This window comes from Panthera onca, chromosome A2 (assembly GCF_046562875.1).
Source record: "Panthera onca isolate mPanOnc1 chromosome A2, mPanOnc1 haplotype 2, whole genome shotgun sequence".
NCBI lineage: Eukaryota > Metazoa > Chordata > Mammalia > Carnivora > Felidae > Panthera > Panthera onca.
The window spans coordinates 40,571,847-40,590,853 of record NC_138340.1 but is presented as its reverse complement, the minus strand read 5'-3'; the positions used below and the strand labels follow the sequence as shown (position 1 = coordinate 40,590,853).

The 19,007-nt window shown below is 44.3% G+C and overlaps 1 protein-coding gene across 3 annotated transcripts in view; it reads left to right on the top strand.

Annotated features, from left to right (window-relative positions):
* PDZRN3 (PDZ domain containing ring finger 3) overlaps nucleotides 1–18,258 on the top strand; it is a 238,209-nt gene extending 219,951 nt beyond the window's left edge. For all 3 annotated transcript variants that reach the window (XM_078442813.2, XM_078442815.2, XM_078442814.2), the window contains 6 exons: nucleotides 193–280; nucleotides 10,306–10,404; nucleotides 11,485–11,547; nucleotides 13,344–13,445; nucleotides 15,041–15,157; nucleotides 15,845–18,258. In XM_078442813.2, the coding sequence (XP_078298939.1) occupies nucleotides 193–280; nucleotides 10,306–10,404; nucleotides 11,485–11,547; nucleotides 13,344–13,445; nucleotides 15,041–15,157; nucleotides 15,845–17,401 (2,026 nt within the window). In that variant the 3' untranslated portion in view covers nucleotides 17,402–18,258. The remainder of the gene's footprint in view (nucleotides 1–192; nucleotides 281–10,305; nucleotides 10,405–11,484; nucleotides 11,548–13,343; nucleotides 13,446–15,040; nucleotides 15,158–15,844) is intronic.
* The last annotated feature ends 749 nt before the right edge of the window (nucleotides 18,259–19,007 follow it).

Sequence of the window (19,007 nt, the reverse complement as noted above, 5' to 3'; positions counted from 1 at the left end):
CAAGGGGACAGACTTTAGTGCAGATCCTGACCCTGCTGGGAAACACAGGCAGGGAGAAGCAAGCTGAGACAGCACCCTGGAGAATTTGTGCCACATCACAACGGACCCTTGTCATGGGGCGGGGGGAGGGAGGGAATGAAAGCAGCTACTTCCAAGTGCAAGGGGCCTGAAAGGTCTCTCTTCTGTTTGCAGGCATCCCTCAGCCCACGAGTACTATGACCCCAATGACTACATTGGAAGCATCCATCAGGACATGGACAGGGAGGAGCTGGAGTTGGAGGTAAGCACAGCCTGTCTAGATTTAGGGCTCCTTCCCAAGACTGACAAGTTCCCTTTAAGTGTAGTTTATGGATGTTAGTAAAATAGCCACTGTGAGTGGATTTTTGTACAAGAACTACTTTCACTCATGCATTTAAAGGCGTAATTGAGCTTTTCTCCCAACTCCCTTCAAAACAGAGCATAACAATTGGATCACAAAGCAGAAATGGAGGATTTTTTTAAAATTACTTAAATGATAGGGTAGTAAGTCCTGTTGTAGATCTTTGAATTCGTGTAATCTCCTTTTCATCAGGCTCTCAAGTCCACACATTCTTGCAACTACAGTGAGCTTCCCTACCTTTCTGCTCTTGAAGTCATCACCTTTTGTACTCAGAGGCAAGAATAGGTGGATAAACGATTAGCTAGCCCACACCAACACCAAAGCGCTTGCCCAAAGTTTACTAACACTGAGCTTGAAAAAATTAGAAAATCCATGGCTCTCCTTAAGTGTTACTTGAGGCCAAATAGGACTCAAGATTCTAGATGATGTGTAGTCACACTGGCCTCTCAGGTTTTTTCAATTTATTTTTATTCCAGTATAACTACCTTGCGGTGTTAGGTTAGTTTCAGGTGTACGATATAGTGATTCACCAGTTCTGTACGCACCGCAGTGCCTGTCACGGTAAGTGTGCTCTTAATACCCCTCCACTATCACCTGTCCCCCCTCCCACCTCCCCTGGAGGACATCAGTTTACAGAGTTGTTGTTCTCATTTGTGATTTAGTAAGAGTGATAGAAAATAAGAGAAAAGCCAACTTTCAAGATATATTTATTTATGCTTTTGTGTAAACACTGATTCCTGTATTTCATAGTATTTTCAAAAAATACAAGAGCATTTTTTGAAAAGTGACTTTACGGAATAGGATAATTGGGACCTTTGAGAAAGATTCGTGATGTCAAGGGTAAACCCTGTGTCACCATCAGAAGGTAAGCCAGGAAAAGTCCCGTAATGCTTTATTCAGCTGTATGGCCAACCATCGTGTAATCTGGGCTACCAACCAACACCTGTGAGGTTGATGAGTTGCTGAGCAGCAGACAAGTGGAAAACAGCTGTGTTTGTCCAGGTTTCCTTACAGTTACCAAGGGTTTTTGTTCCAGAACAGCAGCTGAAGAAGTGTGCAAATAATGTCTTCGCTGGTTGCTCCCGTATAGCCCAATGCAGAAAATCAGTGTATTTGGCACTAAAGTCATGACTGACTCCGGGACATTTCTTTTTGAAAATTTAAATGTCCTGCTAAATGCATATGGTCTAAACTGGAATGGCAGAAATTCTGACTCTATAAACTGCCGGGGTTCCTGCTTGTCATCAACTGTAGACCACAGCACTTGCCATCCACTGACTGCTACATGAAATGTAGCCTTGTGCCTTTCAAGGAAATTAAGGATTCTGCCTTTTATTTATACTTGGCTCATCGCCCCAACTTCAGGGCCAGTTCATGAAGCAGCCAGTGCCTCCCCTAGGACGCTAGCTCTTATGGTGTTAATACACAGTGTTCGCAAAGGTGGTTCCACATCACCTATGTTTGAGAACTGTCAGAGCGAACCACAGTGAACAGATTTTTGTCATAGAGGACTTGTCAGTCTTGAATACGTTAAAAAGCATGGTAAATGCCCTGGAGAGGGGGAGAAAATTGAATAGGCAGAATTATGCACACCTACTTCTCTTCCTCTAACAGTTTCTCTTTGGCCAGGTACCTGTTAACATTTCCTGGGTCTAGAATTCTCTGGAACGGTGCTTTACAAGAAGAAGGGCTATTTAATAATCTTTATAGGACAACACTGCTTTTTGATGATCAATGTAATTGTGACAGAGGTCTTTAGAAAGCTATTAAATATCTCAGGAGCTAGATTTATGGAGCCCATTTGACCTTTGAACAACACAGGGATTAAGAGTGCCGACCTCCTACACAGTCTAAAATCCACGTCTACATTTTCAATCTCCAAAAACTTAACTATTAGCTTACCGTTGACCAGAAGCCTTCCCAGTAACATAAACAGTTGAATAACACGTATTTTGTATGTTACATGTGTTGTATACTGTATTCTTGTAATTGGGTAAGTAGAGAAAAGAAAATAAGGGAGAGAAAATACATTTCTTCCAGTACCTTATTGTAGTTATCGAAAACAGTCCACATGTAGGTGGACCCACACAGTTGAAACCCATGTTGTTCAAGAGTCAGCTGTATAGTGTAGACTTGGTAAGTCATGGGCACTTAGTTAAACTTGAGTTGATAGCAGTGAGTTCTTGAGTTCTATTTTAGTGTCTAACACTTTCGAGAGCCTGATGGAAGCTATGGTTTCTTCCTAGAAACATGCTCATGTCTAAAAAAGCCTACAGATGGTTTCTGGAAGGTCATTGAGTTCCTACAGTATCTGTCCAATCTGGCCCATTCTGCCTTACAGTTTGTTACATCTGAATACCACCAGAATCATTGTTTACTTTCTATTTTGCTTTAACCCAACTCACTTAAACCAAGGTAAATTTATTCTAAAGGAAATTCTCTATAACTATCTCCAACAGAAAATCAGCATCACTGCCATAAATAGAAGGTGCTATACAATATAGACAGTGGACATAAGGCAGTGTTACCGCATCCTAGTGTTAATTGGTGGTGCCTGGCAAGGACTGGGAGCCTGGGGCTGATTTGCCCTACTCCTTCTTTTTCTCTTTCTTAAGAGATTGGCTTGTGTTAAAGATCTGTTAAGACTAGCCAGACTGAGTCTGCCTTAGTAAACGAAGTAACTTTCTCAGTGTGAACTATCTTCAAACATCTTGCTTTTGGTAGACGCCACTCTAAAACCGTTCCCTAGAACCTTGTTATTCAAAATGTGTGATAGGAACAGCACAGAATCACCTGGGAGAAGGCAAGAAATGCAGAATCTTGGCGTTTAAAACTACCAAGTCAGAATCTGCATTTTAACAAGATGTCCGGGTGCCTCGTTGCACATTAAAGCTGGAGGAGGCCTGACGTCGAGGTGAAGAAGTCCAAGCTTCCGTGTGCTCTTGTCATGGGTCAAAGCAGTGGGGCTTTGGTTGCCCATTTCATCCACTCTCATGTAAAGATGTGCCTCCAAGACTCCAATGCCATCTACGCTTCCCCGGGGCAGAGTGAAGTCCTATGGACTAGAAATGACTCCACCCCCTGTAGACATGCAGCACTATGCTAAGACTTTCTTCTTTTCATGATTAAAAAGCAGAGGCCAACAACCCCAAGTATTTAAGAGATTAGTTGAATGTTTTAAGTTGGACCTTTGATGCCTTGAGACTTTGCTAAATCCATGATTATTTTCATTTCTACTTGCCTGCTTTCACTGATCATCTGTTACACTGAATACACTGGTGCCAGAAATGCCAAATCAGGAAGTCACCACCCTGCTTGTACTTAAGGAGTTGAAGCCCCTTGTGGCTCATTAGCCATTAGGATTGTCAGACGTGAGCTTGGCATCTTCTGAGAAAACCAATATATGGTCACGAGTCCATGCCAGGCAGGAAGGCTGCTCTCACATTTGGACTTTTGTTCTTACCAGCTTAGTTGTCACCAGGTGATTTCTCTTAACTAAGCACATCTCATAAAGTGAACCTGGTGGTTTTGGATGAAAGGTCTATTCTAAGTCCAGTGGGAAAGACTCCAGAGTCTTCCTGGAGCTTACTGTTGCATTTTCTCAGGAAGAGAACGATGTCTGTACCTCCAGTACTGCCCTGTTTCAGAGGCTTTGGAAGGTAGTCTGGTCAGTTCCAGAATGTTAATAAACCAACCTCAGTGCCAACAATTGGGTTTGCTAAAACAGACCCGGTTTTTAGGGAGACTGGCACATACCTGTCATCTCCTGCTTTTCAGAGATTTCTTAGAACAGCCAACAGTCTAGTCTGTCTCTGCTACATTCCATCCCCTTGTATTCCCCCACTTTGGGGTGAGATTACAAAAAGAGTGTGTTTTGGGTTGGGGGTCCACTGTTAACACACCACTCAGCCTCTACATCGAATGACATCAACGTTCCACACCTTTTGAAAGATAACTAGTTCCATTGATTATTATATAGGAGGAAACTACATGAGTGTATTGGGATAATACTGAAGCACACGCGTAGAGAAAAACAGATGTTCTGTCTTTTAAAGCACACAAAATGATCGTATTTAGGCAAGTGTCAATTCCCTGTTATTGTGAAACTGTGTAAAGCTAAAAGGATTATACCCAAGTATACCCAAGGGTTGAGCAGCCACATAATTACCCATAAATTTTCAGGTACTGAACACCTGTTCTAGATCTTCCTGTAGGCAATTAAGAAGGAAAATAGAGGTCTGAAGAAGGTTTTTTCCTTAATCTATTGTTTTAATTTCCCAGTTGCTTCATCAGTAGCCACCTCTCCAGGCTGTGAGGCTCCCCTCACCTATGTTGTGTTCTGATGATGTAATTTTGAGGTGAGAAAAGAGAAGAAACCTAGTTTCAACGGGGAGACTAAAATGACCTCCAAACCTGGTTTCATTTGAATAATCTAAGTAGATCATTAGGGATTTGAAATTGTCCTGAAGAAGATACAGGATGCCTCAGCGAATCTATACTTTTTTCTTTAGCCTTTAAGGGTTTCTCCGGGGAACCTTCCACAGTCAGCCCTGCCTTCCCTGAGTTGGCCTCCTCACCCTATTAGTATAATCAGCACTTTACCATTCTTCAGACTACTATGTACACACCAAAACCTTCCACCCACTCTTCTCTTGGTCCAAATAGCCCCTGCCTAGATCTTAGCGTGGCCCAGTCTGGCACCACCTTTTGTCCAAATGTCACCTCCAGGGAGGCTTCCCGAGCACAGCATCCCTGCCCCATTAGTGCCATCTCTTACTTATTGTCTGGCTCCTCCACTAGAATACAAGTCCCATGAGAGCTGGGCTCTTGTCCAAATCGTTCGCACCTACACTCCTCATGCCTGGATAGCGCTTGGCACATAGTAGGTAACTTGTGAACATTTGTTGAGTGAAGGAATAAATACCTTGTTACCGTATCTCAAATGAAGGTTTTTGAAGGGAAGTGCAGCCTGTTTAGAGACACCTCTGTGTTGCATTTAGCCCTATGCAGACACAGAAAGGGTTGAGATAATTTAAAGAAATATGCACAGCAGTTCTGAACCGATAAGGTACAGTTATGCTTCAGTGACTCGTCTTCCCAGAGTGGGATAAGCCATTGAAATTAGTCTGTAGGATCCCCTCTGATTAAAGTGGCTGACGTTGAAACAGAAAGCTTGAATCACCCAGGTGGAATGGCCCCATTAATTCTCTTAATTGGGCTATCGTTTCAATTTCATCTGAAATGTCAGGCTTAGCAGTTCATTTTTATCCAACAGTCCATCTAGACCAGTAAGCAACAGGACACCGGTGGTGGGGGAGCTGTAATCCAGATAATGCTAATACATTATTCATACCAGTTTGATTAATGGTCTTCTTTGAAATCTTATCTCCATCATCACAGACAGATATGTATTGATAACCTCTAAGCTTTCAGTGATGTGCTCAGTTGCGTAAGGCTCTGCCTTTAGCTTGGAGTCAGAATGCGATGTTGAGAATTTACAAACCACCCATTGAGCTTGGAGAACTGTCTGCTAAGCCCCCAAACACCATATCTGGTTATGAAATTGTAGAATAGCTGAGAAGTTTCAGAGAAGTGAAGTGACTTTCCCAGGACAGTCTAGCTTGTGAGTGGCAGAGCCAGGATTGGTTTTCATTTGGATTTTTTTCTGCCTTGCAATCTCAAGCTCTTTTATTGAATTTTGAGCACCTACTGTGCACAGTGTATTTGGCTAGATCCTTTTTTACTGCACACGTTATTACACAGCTACTGTTGCCTTAATATAATCTTCTTTAGGAGCACACCAAGATAAAACTCAGATTTAGAGAGAGTCAAGATGGTAGTGGTAGCAGTTCTTACTTACTATGTTGTTTTTCTAGAGCTTCTGAAAACCTTTTATGGTTTGCTCTTTGCTTAGCTATTAGCAACCAGGCTCTTTTTTAGGATGTTGAATCACTCCTTGGAAATTGAGTGACCATAGCTAAGTTACACCATATGCCTTCTTAATGAAATTTTCCTGGCTTTTGTTTAGAGCTCCTCAGAAGATCCAGCTAACACAAGGAAACATTATAGCCCAAGCCATCCTAGGTAATATCAATGTCAAGTACATACCTGGAGTAAACTCCAGAATACCCCTTCCTTTATTATTGCTTGAAATGTAATATCAACATTATTCATCCGGTACCACTCATCCTTTTTAAAACCAGATGATTTCTAAGACAGAAAGCTGTTCCCAAAGGACTAGCCTTAAACTAGAATTACCCTCCCATTCTTGAATCTCTTTTAGAAAGCAAGTCCTAAAGTTTGCTTCATAGCCAAGTGGAATTGGGGCTGGAAGACAAAGCTTTAACATTCTCAAGGCAAGTGTTTCAGATTAGAGCTGGCTTCTGTGCTCTGCCCTGTCACATGGTGTGGGTGTCATGCTAGAACCAGCTTCGTATCCATGTCAAGGATGGAATTTGGCTTTTGTGATATTTAAGTCAAATCTGGCCAAAGTGAAAATGTGACTGTCACCCTCACAGTCTGCCCTGGGAGGATTTGCAATAGGATTTAAAGGCTAAATGCAATGTCGGCTAAATCTTTCTGCTGTAGGAAGGGAGCACTGCATTCTCAGTGCATCACTACCTAGGAGTAGATGGGGTAATGAGAACCTCTTGTCTCCCTTGCAAAAGAGTGGGAATGTTTGACCATCATGTATTGTGTGTAATTTCCAACAGTATTTATTGGAAAACTATTATTAACCGGCTAATCACATGTGGGGTTAATGACAGAATATAAAATGTGTTCAAGGAGAGTATAATGTAGTATCTTTGATTCACTTATCAGGGATTCAGGAATATTGTTTTAAAGCAACTAACACTTGAGGATGTATTCCTCAAGTCTGACATTTTGTACCACCAGTCTGACATTTTGTTGCAAGAAAGTTTTCTCCCTGGTTATCAAAGATTTGTTGAAAGGAACTGGCAGATTCAGAAGGGAAACAGTCCCCCTACCAATGGCAACATCAACTAATGTCCACATTTATAGTTCCATCGTTTTCCAACTTATCTGTCAGTCAAAACACTAACTGAAAAAACATAGTAGAAATGATTTTCACGTTAGGTTTTTATCGAAATCATTTACTTAGCCCTTAAGATAGCTGACTACATGTTGGGAACTAGGCCAAATAAAGGTAATCATTTTTTACATAGCAGACCTTCAGCTGTCACATTCCTTATGAGTCTTCCTTCTTCATTTGAATAACCATAGTACATTATGCTGTTCTTTTCTAAAACATGATTTCTAGACTTTTCACTTTCCTGGGTTCTCAAAATGGAGTCCTCACAGAGCTGTGCTTCTCAGACTGTCTGCAATGAAAAACGATGATGACCAGGTCGACCAGTTGGTTTAATTTTCAGTGTGTTACCAATATGTGGTTGTACCATGTGAGACCATATAGCTCACTCCATATACAGCTTGCCACTTGAGTCCATAGTACCTGAACCGATAGACAATTTGGCCAATGAGACAAGCCTGCAAATCTTGTTCTTGGATATTATGACCAAATGCTGTAATAGTTTCTGAACACTTCCTTCAATGCCTGCACTGACTTCCTCACAACCACACTTGGAAGCACATGTGAACTCTGATATCTTTTATGCTTAGATATTCACCTTGGTGGCTCAATTATTTGGAAAAAGCTATAACTCATATTACTGTTTTCAATTCTGTTAAAAGGAATATCACAACATTTATTGGCTCATTTTTCTTCCTATAACCTTTCCATTTCTCTCTCTCTGCTTTGGTTGCACATGGACCTGTTCCAAAACCATCTGGCTTCCACCGTGATACATAGCACAGGGCTCTGTGGTAGTAGCATTTGGCTACAGTTGTGCATTTGGACCCAAACAAATCATCAGGAAATTCTGCTGATTTGCACTAACCTTGGGAAGGGCTAAAACAGAGAGAGTCTTTGCTCTTACCCAGACCCAAATGAAGAGTAACCTGAGACAGATGTGGGCATGTGTTTGAAACATAAGAGGAGGATGTGTGACTAACAATATATTTGAGGTATGCAATTTGGTTACTCCAAAGGATTTGGGAAGAATTGGCCCTTGTAGTTAAATAGTGACCCTTAAACTCACACTTCCCCCATTACTGTGCTTAAGTCCAGTTCTCAAAACGTGAGAAATTTCCATCCAATTCAAGTATCAGAAATGAAAGGGATTTCATTTAATGAAAATTTGCCATATTGCTAAAGCTATAATTAGAAGTCTAACATGTCAGTGTTCAGGAAATAAAGCCATCTTATGGGGGGGGTGAGGCAGATGTACCCACTCTGCTATAAGCAATTTCTGGGACTTGAGGCACGTAAACACCCCTGCAGTAATTATTACACTCCCATTTCCTATTGGCTTTCTGTAGGCCAGGCATTGTGCTAAGAGTTCTGCATGCCTTGACCTCAATGAGTCTTGACCCTGCCTAAGGCAGCAGGGTGGCAATTCCTAGTGACACTTAGATACAGCAACAAGTACATGACAAAGATACTAGAAGGAGGTGGATTTGGGATCTGAACACAGGTCAGCCTGTCTTCACAGCCCCAATTCTTTACCACCACATGATACTCCCATCTGTCAGCCAGAAATTCTGCGGAAACTAGTCAGATTGGGACAGTCGTCACTTAAAACTTTTTCACTGGTTCCCACGATGCTGAGGTAAGATCAGAGCTCTTCACGCTGGCCTATGGGGTCCCACCTAATCTGTCCTCATACCTGGCCATGCTCGGCCTGCCTCTCTCTCCCTTGCACACAGGGCTTTGGCATTACTGGCCCAGGACATTTGTACCCGCTATTCTTCAGCCTTGAAAATGTCCATGGTGTTGGGTACCCTGCCTTTCACAAGGGAGGGTTCAGGAAGTATCTGTTGTATAACTGCTTTGAGCTTTCCCACAAAAACAAGTGCATCCTTACCTGCCAGGAAGAGTAGAGAGAGAGGAAGTGGTCCCCAGAGACCGTGGTTTCGAAGTCCCATTCTCTCTGAGTGCCTTCACCCTCCTGGTTGGCAAGCAGTCAACAGTAAAAACCAGGCCAAGAGACCTGGTGGAGACCTTATCAGGCAGCCCTTCAAACAGGCCTGTGGCTTACTGCTGCAGAATGTCATCGGGGTAGTTGGCAGTGTGGGAGAGAAGGCAATGTGGCCTATTAATACTTGCAGAAAACCCAGAACTTCGTCCCAAGGCTCCAACAATTTTCAAAGTTCTGACTTCATTCTGAAGCGCAGACTAACTGGCATATACAGGGACGTTCCCAGTGCTCATGTGTCTCACATTTGGGCTCACTTTGCTTTTATCTTATTTAATTTGCGGTAATAGCGGCTGAAACTAATTTCTCGACTGTAAATATCACAGCTGTTGTGGAAAGCATTAGTTGCGTGCTATCACGTTACCCTCCTTTCTTGGATCAATTTATGTGTAATCTGTTTGCAAGTTCTATTACTGTGAATGTTAAGGGAATGCAACATGAAATAATCTAACTGAACACATTGGAAACATTTGTACTGAAATGGCTGGATGGTTTGGGCCTTTGGAAATATTCTCGTTTGTGGCAGACATTGAAAAAATGCTTTTTAAAAGCCCTACCCCAGAAGTCTTGACATTGAGTGAAATATAGGTAATTTTTCTTTTGGGGGATCAATAAAATAACTATTTTCAAAATGACTTTATATTGACTGAAAGGTCAGAAATGCCGTGGGCATTGATCCTGTGTCCATAATCACTTTTTGTTTAGTAAGTTAACCGCTCTACACACTCAAATACAAAGAAATCCAGTTCATCATTGAAACAAAATATTTTTTAAGCCTTTGACCCTTCCCAGCCCTCCCCTCCCCTCCCCCCCCCCCCCCCCCCCCCCCCGCCTTCTGAGGCTCACTAGAAATGCCCTTTCTTTGTCTAGGAAGTAGACCTCTACAGAATGAACAGCCAGGACAAGCTGGGCCTCACAGTGTGCTACCGGACAGACGATGAAGAGGACATTGGGATTTATATAAGTGAGGTATGAAGGCTGAGTATTTCTAACTATCGTCTCAAGACCAGAGGAGGGTTTTTTTTTTTTTTTCTATTATATATTACCCAGCCTTACCTCTGGCTCATTGAGAAGTCTTTGGAAAGACACAAATGTCTTTGTCCCCTTCATCACACAGTCCTTGGAGTTACGTCTTTACATGGGAGTTAAGTTCAAATGTCAGCACATAAGGCAAAATTACCCTGGAGAAGCCTGCAAATCGGCCATAAAACGGAGCCGTTTACATGGTTTTGTGTGTTCAGCCCCAGGGGAAGAAGAGCAGATTCACATTTCCCTTCTCGTGTTCATTGAATGGGATGGTGGATGGAATCATTTACACTTTTTAAAATATTTCTTTATCTCTTACTCTTTTTTTTTTCCTTTTGGTTGAATGTGTATATAGTTGATTTCATGTAAGTTAAATGCATCTTCAAAGTACATAGATGGAAGCTATTTTGATCTTATTAGAGAAGACAATGCAAAGCCACTGCTGTCAGCATGGATCCCTTCCCATATACTCCCATGTCTGCAAGCACAGACACTCAACTGCGTGAGGAAATAAAACCTCTCTCTGTGGGAAGAACAAAGTGTTATGTTTACTAGGCTTAATAATTATTCCTTTGGATGTACTATGTTCACCAAGCTTAAGAAGGTCCTCTATGACTGAATTTGGAGGGATTTTTCCCATACTTAATCCTGTCTGTCTCAATTATATTTTGTTTTTAAAGTTGTTTTCCAAAATTGAAGCATTTAGTACAATAATCAAGGCAATGGCTGATGATGAACAACATAGCGAAGGGTACCCTTGAACGTGTTCTGCATCACACTGGTTTTCATTTCTGTGAATGCAACACAAGTCAGCTGTGCCTCTCCATCCCTTAAGTCCCCAGGGTCTGCACACACTGCCACGTAACAGGGATGCTATGCAAGCATCCGAGAGCACGCCCAGGAAAGGACTTGGAAACAGAGCGATCCATGCTGGTCTCTCCTTGCATGACACTAAGTCTTGTTTATTTCTATACGTGTCTTAGTTCTCCATTCTGTGCTGACATATTCATTGTGTTGTTTCAGATCGACCCCAACAGCATCGCGGCCAAGGATGGGCGCATCCGAGAAGGAGATCGCATTATCCAGGTACGTCAGCTTCCAGCCAGCAGCTTCATCCCCTGCCTGACAGTGGAGAGCACATTTTATGGATTACGTCAATAGCTTTAGGGCTGAAGAGGTTAAAGAACCAGGATTACCAAATCAGATGTGGTATATAGTGAGGCCAGACAAGTTAAATGAATGAGTGAATCACAAGCCCCAGAAAGTAAGATGCATCAGGGAGTGGGGAGGCCTAGGACAAACGGGAGAGAGTGCCCCAGCACCTTACAGAAGGCGAACCTCATTTCCTTTCATTCTCTTTGGTCAAAGACCACCCAGCAGGGGCCCAGGTCAAGCCAGTAATCTTGGCCACTTGTGAACCAAAATAATTCTTGTTTTAAAAATTTTTTTAATGTTTTTTATTTTTGAGAGAGGGAGACACAGAATCTGAAGCAGGCTCCAGGCTGTGAGCTGTCAGCACAGAGCCCAACGTGGGGCTCGAACCCACGAACAGTGAGATCATGACCTGAGCCGAAGTCCCATGTTTAACTGACTGAGCCACCCAGGTGCCTCCTCCCTTTTATTAAAATTTAATTTTGGAGCACATGTGTCAAGGTTGGTCTTGCCCCAAAAATAGAAACATCTTGGGCAAATTTAGTAAGATAGATGGAGAAGCATTTTAAATTTCATGAGTTGAATGCCACCATACCATAGAATGGCTTCTATGGGTAGTTTCTTCACCAGGACCCCGAATGCTCTTTGGACCCAAAATGAGACTGGCTTGTTTCAACAGCAGTCTGTTTTAATCTCACAGAAATTGAGATTCTTTGCCACAGGGCTTAGCGTCTGCCTCTTCTCAGTCACACCATCTCATTTCTAACCCACCATGTTTATATCTGCCATTACACCCCTCACCACGAGTAATTTTTATTTTCTTCTTCCACTGCTTATTCTGCATTTCCTCAGACTTCATCCCAAACCTCAGCTGCTTAAGAACCCTTTCCTGGTAGAGTAACCCAGACCTTGATTCCTAAATGTGCTGATGCACCTGCAGTCCTGTGTTTGGGGATGCTGTAGCTTTCCATTAGCCTTCACTACGGGGCATGGAAGTACTGGGTTCCGGACATGGCCCTGCCTGTCTCCACTGGTAACTGGGTTCAGTCACCCCAAGTCACCCCTTTGCTGCCTCCTGGTTCCCTGGCATAAGGAGTTGAGTGGCAGGCTCACCTTCCTGTTCAGTGGGACCATCCCTGTGCCCCCTGGAGGAATCCTCTGCCTTGGGACTAACACCTCCATACCAGGTGTGAGAGAGTCCCCCTCACTAGACTTTCCGTCCCACCTAAAAAAGGTTCAGGTACCAAACGGGCACCCAAAACACCACATGTAATGCCATTTCCTTATGTGCCTTCCCCTTCCGTAGTGGTCACATCACACCTGCTGCTGCTTTTTCTCCCATATTCTCTGAAAAGATCTGTAATAATGAGTGTCTGTAATAATTCCCTTTCGGTTCCTGCCTGAGTATTCTGTCTGATGAAATTGCTCAGCTGTTCCCTCTTCACAACATGGTGATTTTTCTCAGTCTGCCTTCTGGAGTCTCAGCGACTTCTGTTCAAGGAGCTTCCACATTAGTAGCCTTGTACACCTGTCACAGTGACAGACTAGTCTGAGCAGGGCCTTTCCTTCTGAAAATGAGCATCCTTTTCAAGCTCTGTGGAAGTTCGGTGTTCCAGCTGTGACTGGGTGACACAGCCGCCTGGAACAGTACGGAATGATTTTGGGTGAACTAATTATGCTGTTGTCCACCCCTCCGATGCCTCATCACTTTTCTTCTTTTTTTTTTAAAGATTAATGGGATAGAGGTGCAGAACCGTGAAGAGGCTGTGGCTCTTCTAACCAGTGAAGAAAACAAGAACTTTTCTTTGCTGATTGCAAGGCCTGAACTCCAGGTGAGTCAACTTGCTGCCAATGAAGCAGGGTCTGTATTTCTTAAATTTATTTTTTTATTTGGATCTCCTTCATTTTATTAAATCTTTAATATACAAAGTTGAAGTCCGTGGCATACTGAGCATTTGGGTTTCTTTTTTTTTTTTAATATGCAATTTATTGTCAGATTGGTTTCCATACAATACTTTATTTTTGAGACATAGAGCATGAGCAGGGGAGGGGCAGAGAGAGGGAGACACAGAACCCCAAGCAGGCTCCGAGCCATCAGCACAGAGCCCGACGTGGAGCTCAAACTCACAGACTGTGAGATCATGATCTCACAGACTGTGAGATCATGATCTGAGCTGACCTGCAACCAACTGAGCCACCGAGGCGCCCTGGGTCTGTGCTTCTAAAACCAAAAACCCAAGTCTGTTGGCCCTATGGACCACTGCCCAAGCATTGAGTTTGAATTTGAAGGCACTATGTACCCTGAAAAAGTAGTCTCATTTGATGTGACCTAAAATCTGTGTAAGGAGACCCCTGACATGCAGCCTGGCATTTATACCACAGGCCCAGCAGGCTCATTAGCATGGGAATGAGGGAGGAGAAGGAAATATAACGGAATGGAAAACACAGCCGGGGTCATAACCATCAAGATGTTTGAGTTTCTAAAGTTTGACAAATGTTTCAGCCTAGATCCACTGTGTGGACATCAATTCTAACCCAAGAGCCAAGGGAACCTACCACATGATGGCTGTGGTCAGTAACACTGCATAGCTACTACAGCTTGGCTGAGAGTTTAGATAGTCTCATCACACGAAAAAAGTAGCTGTGTGAGGAAATGCTATGTTATTAGGTGGATTGTAGGAATCATTGCACTACATTTATGTATGTTAAATCACGATGTACATCTTACACATCAAATACAATTTTTATTTTATAAAACTAAAGAACTATTCTTATTTTCTTTCTTTTTCTCAAAAGGCCAAATAATAAATATGTTTGGCTTTGGGGGCCATATAGTCTCCAGTGCAATTGCTAGACTCTGCCACTGGAGCACAGAAGTGGCCACAAACAGCAGGCCACATTCAGCCCACGGGCTGTAAGATCTCAGCTCCCTGAAGAGTCTGTGCTAGGAAGATCCTGGCCTAATAACGAGTGATGAGCCTTGCCCCAGGCAGCTAGTTTTAGCACACCTATTTTCTGTGTCAAAAAGAACTCTTCCCATACCACAACTAGACACTCTTCAGGGCCTGCTAACCTTGTGTGTAGGCCAGGAGACAGGGCTGGCCCGACCTGACCCCCCGAACACAGCGGGCCTGCTCCACTGACGGTAGCTGCTAGGGATGCAAGGGTGTCACCCTGCAAAAATAAAACCATGGACACCAGAGACTTGGCCAGACATGGTATAGGGTCGAAGGTCTCTTTCACGTGAAAGATGCCAGTTTTCTGATGGACACCAAACCAACGGGCACATTGCACTTTGATGACTCCTGCAAGAGGGAGCCTTCTCCCCTTCTCCCAGGGTAATATCCTTGCTTTTAAAAAGTAAGTAAAATGAAAACAAAAGGAATCTTTTCTGAGGCCTGTGGTGGCTGTTGCTTCTTCTCCGCAGCTGGACGAGGGCTGGATGGACGATGACAGAAACGACTTTCTGGACCACCTGCACATGGACATGCTTGAGGAGCAACACCAGCAGGCCATGCAGTTCACCGCCAGCATGCTGCAGCAGGTAAGGCCACGGCCCCTCACCCCTCTGAGCAATGGCAAAATGTGCACCCTCCATCTCCCTCATGATGTGAAAGACCATCAGAAACCCACCGGCCCGGAAGGCAGCAAGAAAATGAAGTGCTTTTCTGTTTGCACACCAACAAAATGCAAGCTGATACTCTCACCGGCCAAGGGAGTGCAGCTTGGCTTTTAAAGCTGAGCAGTAATGGGAGGTACAGCTGACTTGCTGGCTGTTGGGAAAACACACGGGCCAGCTCTAAAGCAGGTCAGAAAACATGAAGTCATGTTTTCAAAAGTAGAGCAATTCCCTGGGTGTTGCCTGAGCTGCTTAGATTGTTTTAGCCCCCTTCCGTTCCCCCTCCGTGGTCAGAGTCCTGGTAAAGTACTAATTGAGTAATAAGGCCCTGTAGGCTTCCTGCTCTCCATGCACTGGGACCTTGAATGGCTAGGATCATTCACTGAGGTAAAGTGACTCTTCCCCTCTGCTTAGACAGGAAAAGTGAGGAGGAGAAGTGTAGGAGTTTAGCACCAGTCGATCTGGCCAGATCGTTGAACTAGTACTGATCCCATACGCTGCCCCTGAGCCTTAGAAAGCCCTGTCCTGAAAAACCCTTGCCCTACAGGAAAGGTGGAACCTGGTAACCACGGGCGGGGCCTCCCTCATTTTGGCCGTTTGTTCTTGTTACAGAAGAAGCATGAGGAAGATGGGGGAACCACAGACACCGCCACCATCCTGTCCAATCAGCACGAGAAGGACAGCGGCGTGGGACGGACAGACGAGAGCACACGCAACGATGAGAGCTCAGAGCAGGAGAACAACGTCGACGACGCCACCGCGTCATCCACCCCGCTGGCCGGGCAGAGGAAGCTCACTTGCAGCCAGGACACCCTGGGCAGCGGCGACCTGCCGTTTAGCAATGAGTCCTTCCTGTCTGCCGACTGCGCTGACGCCGACTACCTGGGCATCCCCGTGGACGAGTGCGAGCGCTTCCGGGAGCTCCTGGAGCTCAAGTGCCAGGCCAAGAACAGCAACCCCTACAGCCTGTACTACGCCAGTAGCCCCCTGGACGCCAGCAAGAGCGACCCCGAGAGCGTGGACAAAGAGCTGGAGCTGCTGAACGAGGAGCTGCGCAGCATCGAGCTGGAATGCCTGAGCATCGTGCGCGCGCACAAGATGCAGCAGCTCCGGGAGCAGTACCGCGAGTCCTGGATGCTGCACAACAGCGGCTTCCGCAACTACAACACCAGTATCGACGTCCGCAGGCACGAGCTGTCGGACATCACCGAGCTCCCGGAGAAATCCGACAAAGACAGCTCGAGCGCCTACAACACGGGGGAGAGCTGCCGGAGCACCCCGCTCACCTTGGAAATGTCCCCCGACAACTCCTTGAGGAGAGTGGCAGAGGGCAGCAGCGAGGGGGCCGTGGGGACCACGGAAGCTTACGGGCCGTCCCCAAAGAACCTGCTGGCCATCACCGAAGATCCCGAGGTGGGCAGCGCCAGCTACAGCCCCCCTCCTCCTCAAGAGCTGGGGACCAGCCAGGCCCCCGAGAGCAGGGAGCGGAGGCCCAGCGATGACAGCGGGAGTCCCAGCCCCGCCCCGAAGCTGGCCGGCTCGTACCTGTCCCCCTTCCCCCACTCGCCCTACAAACACGCCCACATCCCAGCGCACGCGCAGCACTACCAGAGCTACATGCAGCTGATCCAGCAGAAGTCGGCCGTGGAGTACGCGCAGAGCCAGATGAGCCTGGTGAGCATGTGCAAGGACCTGAACTCGGCCGGCCAGGCGGAAGCCAGGATGGAGTGGAAAGTGAAGGTCCGCAGCGACGGCACGCGCTACATCACCAAGCGGCCGGTGCGGGACCGCCTGCTGCGGGAGCGCGCCCTCAAGATCCGCGAGGAGCGCAGCGGCATGACCACCGACGACGATGCGGTGAGCGAGCTCAAGCTGGGGCGCTACTGGAGCAAAGAGGAGAGGAAGCAGCACGTGGTGAAGGCCAAGGAGCAGAGGCGCAGGCGCGAGTTCATGATGCAGAGCCGGCTGGATTGCCTCAAGGAGCAGCAAGCGGCCGACGACAGGAAGGAGATGAACATCCTTGAACTGAGCCACAAAAAGATGATGAAGAAGAGGAATAAAAAGATATTTGATAATTGGATGACAATCCAGGAACTCTTAACCCACGGCACAAAATCACCAGATGGCACGAGAGTATACAATTCCTTCTTATCCGTGACTACTGTATAATTTTCACTTCTGCGTCGTGTACATAAAAGAGAACGCTACCGTTGGGGTAGAAATTCCTGCCTCGTTCAATGCGGCAAGTTTTTGTATATAAGATAAATACGGTCATCCTGTTTATAGTCCAGATTGGCCAGCTCTGCAACTAGCTCTATTTTAAGTGGAGAAAAACCACCCTTAACAAAGGCAATATTAACAAACAGAGCTTTTTTCAAATAGCAATTGTACTTTTTTACTTCCTACCTTTTACATAAAGTGTTTAAATTTCAAAAAGATCTTTTTATTAAGCATACTTTCACAGAATAATTTGTTTAAAACTATATTCATATAAAAAAGTTAAACACGCTTTTTTTTTTTTTCCTGCCGAAAACACAGATACAACTGCCAGTGTGTATTTTTAATGGAACTCTATTTTATAATGTTACTTTGTTGGATGTGTTTCATATGAGTGACCATTAATATATAATTTAGGTCAAGGCTTCAACTCAACACTACCAAACTGTGTGGTTAATGATTTAATATACATAACCAAACCAGCAGTGTTTAGAGTTGGGATACACATTTAAACATTTTTCTGGTTAAAGTTCCCAAGAGTGTGTAAAGGTTTTAACAGAAAGCAAAATATCATGCAGCTTTATGGAAGTTTAAAGCATGTTTGCAAATATTGCAGCCCAATGGAAGAATTTGCATGTACAGGAAAGTTGTGGATGGAGATGGTTTGTGGAATTTTAAGTGCTCATTGTAGTAAACCTTTGCTTTGTAGATTTGAAGGGACAGAGTTTTACAAGCAAGCTCATGAAATCATGATTAGTTACAAACATTAAGTAAAATGAAGTTAAAATAAATTATTATTTTCTATTTGACATGTTTTGAAGTGATTCCTCATTTTTTTTTTGCAGTGGTGCTGATAAAATAAAAGCCTTTTTCAGTGTTTATTTTTTACTTCCATTACATTATCTACTTCCTTGCGAATATATAAGTCAGATCATCCAATACCTGCATTCTGCCCAAAACCCAAAGACAGACGTGAAACAAATGTCTATCAGTGAAGAAAGAATAAGGCATCAAACTCACCATTTAATCCTCCATTTTGACTCCTGTCTTGCAGAAAGCCTCAACCTGGCCCATTTATCCTGTAGATAAGAATGAGTAGGAGCAAGTTTATCAATCAGGGTCATGTTTACAACGAAATCTCTTTGGTCTATTGCAACCATTACTGCCCGCCAGTAAAACACCTCTGGGTGGCTAGCCCCAACTTTCCATTTCTGCAAATTATCTGGTATTGCCACAGAATAACATAAGTCACCAAAATGAGTGGGTTTCAAAACTGGTATGTTTTAAAATCCCAACAACCCCCAGGGTCTTAAATAATGAATTTGCTACAAATTGTTCCCTGGCTCTGGTGTTGACACCAATTGCAGCTATAATACCTACTGAAAAAAAATCAAGATAGGATTTGGAAGGGTGTCATTTTCATTTGCGATGATGTCTGACATCTGGTTTATTCCCTGATCTGGCCAAAAATGTGATTGAAATGACCAGGTGTGTAGGCATCTCATATATTCCTCCCCTGTCCCCTACTTCAACCAAAATGCCTTCTTTGAGGCTAAAA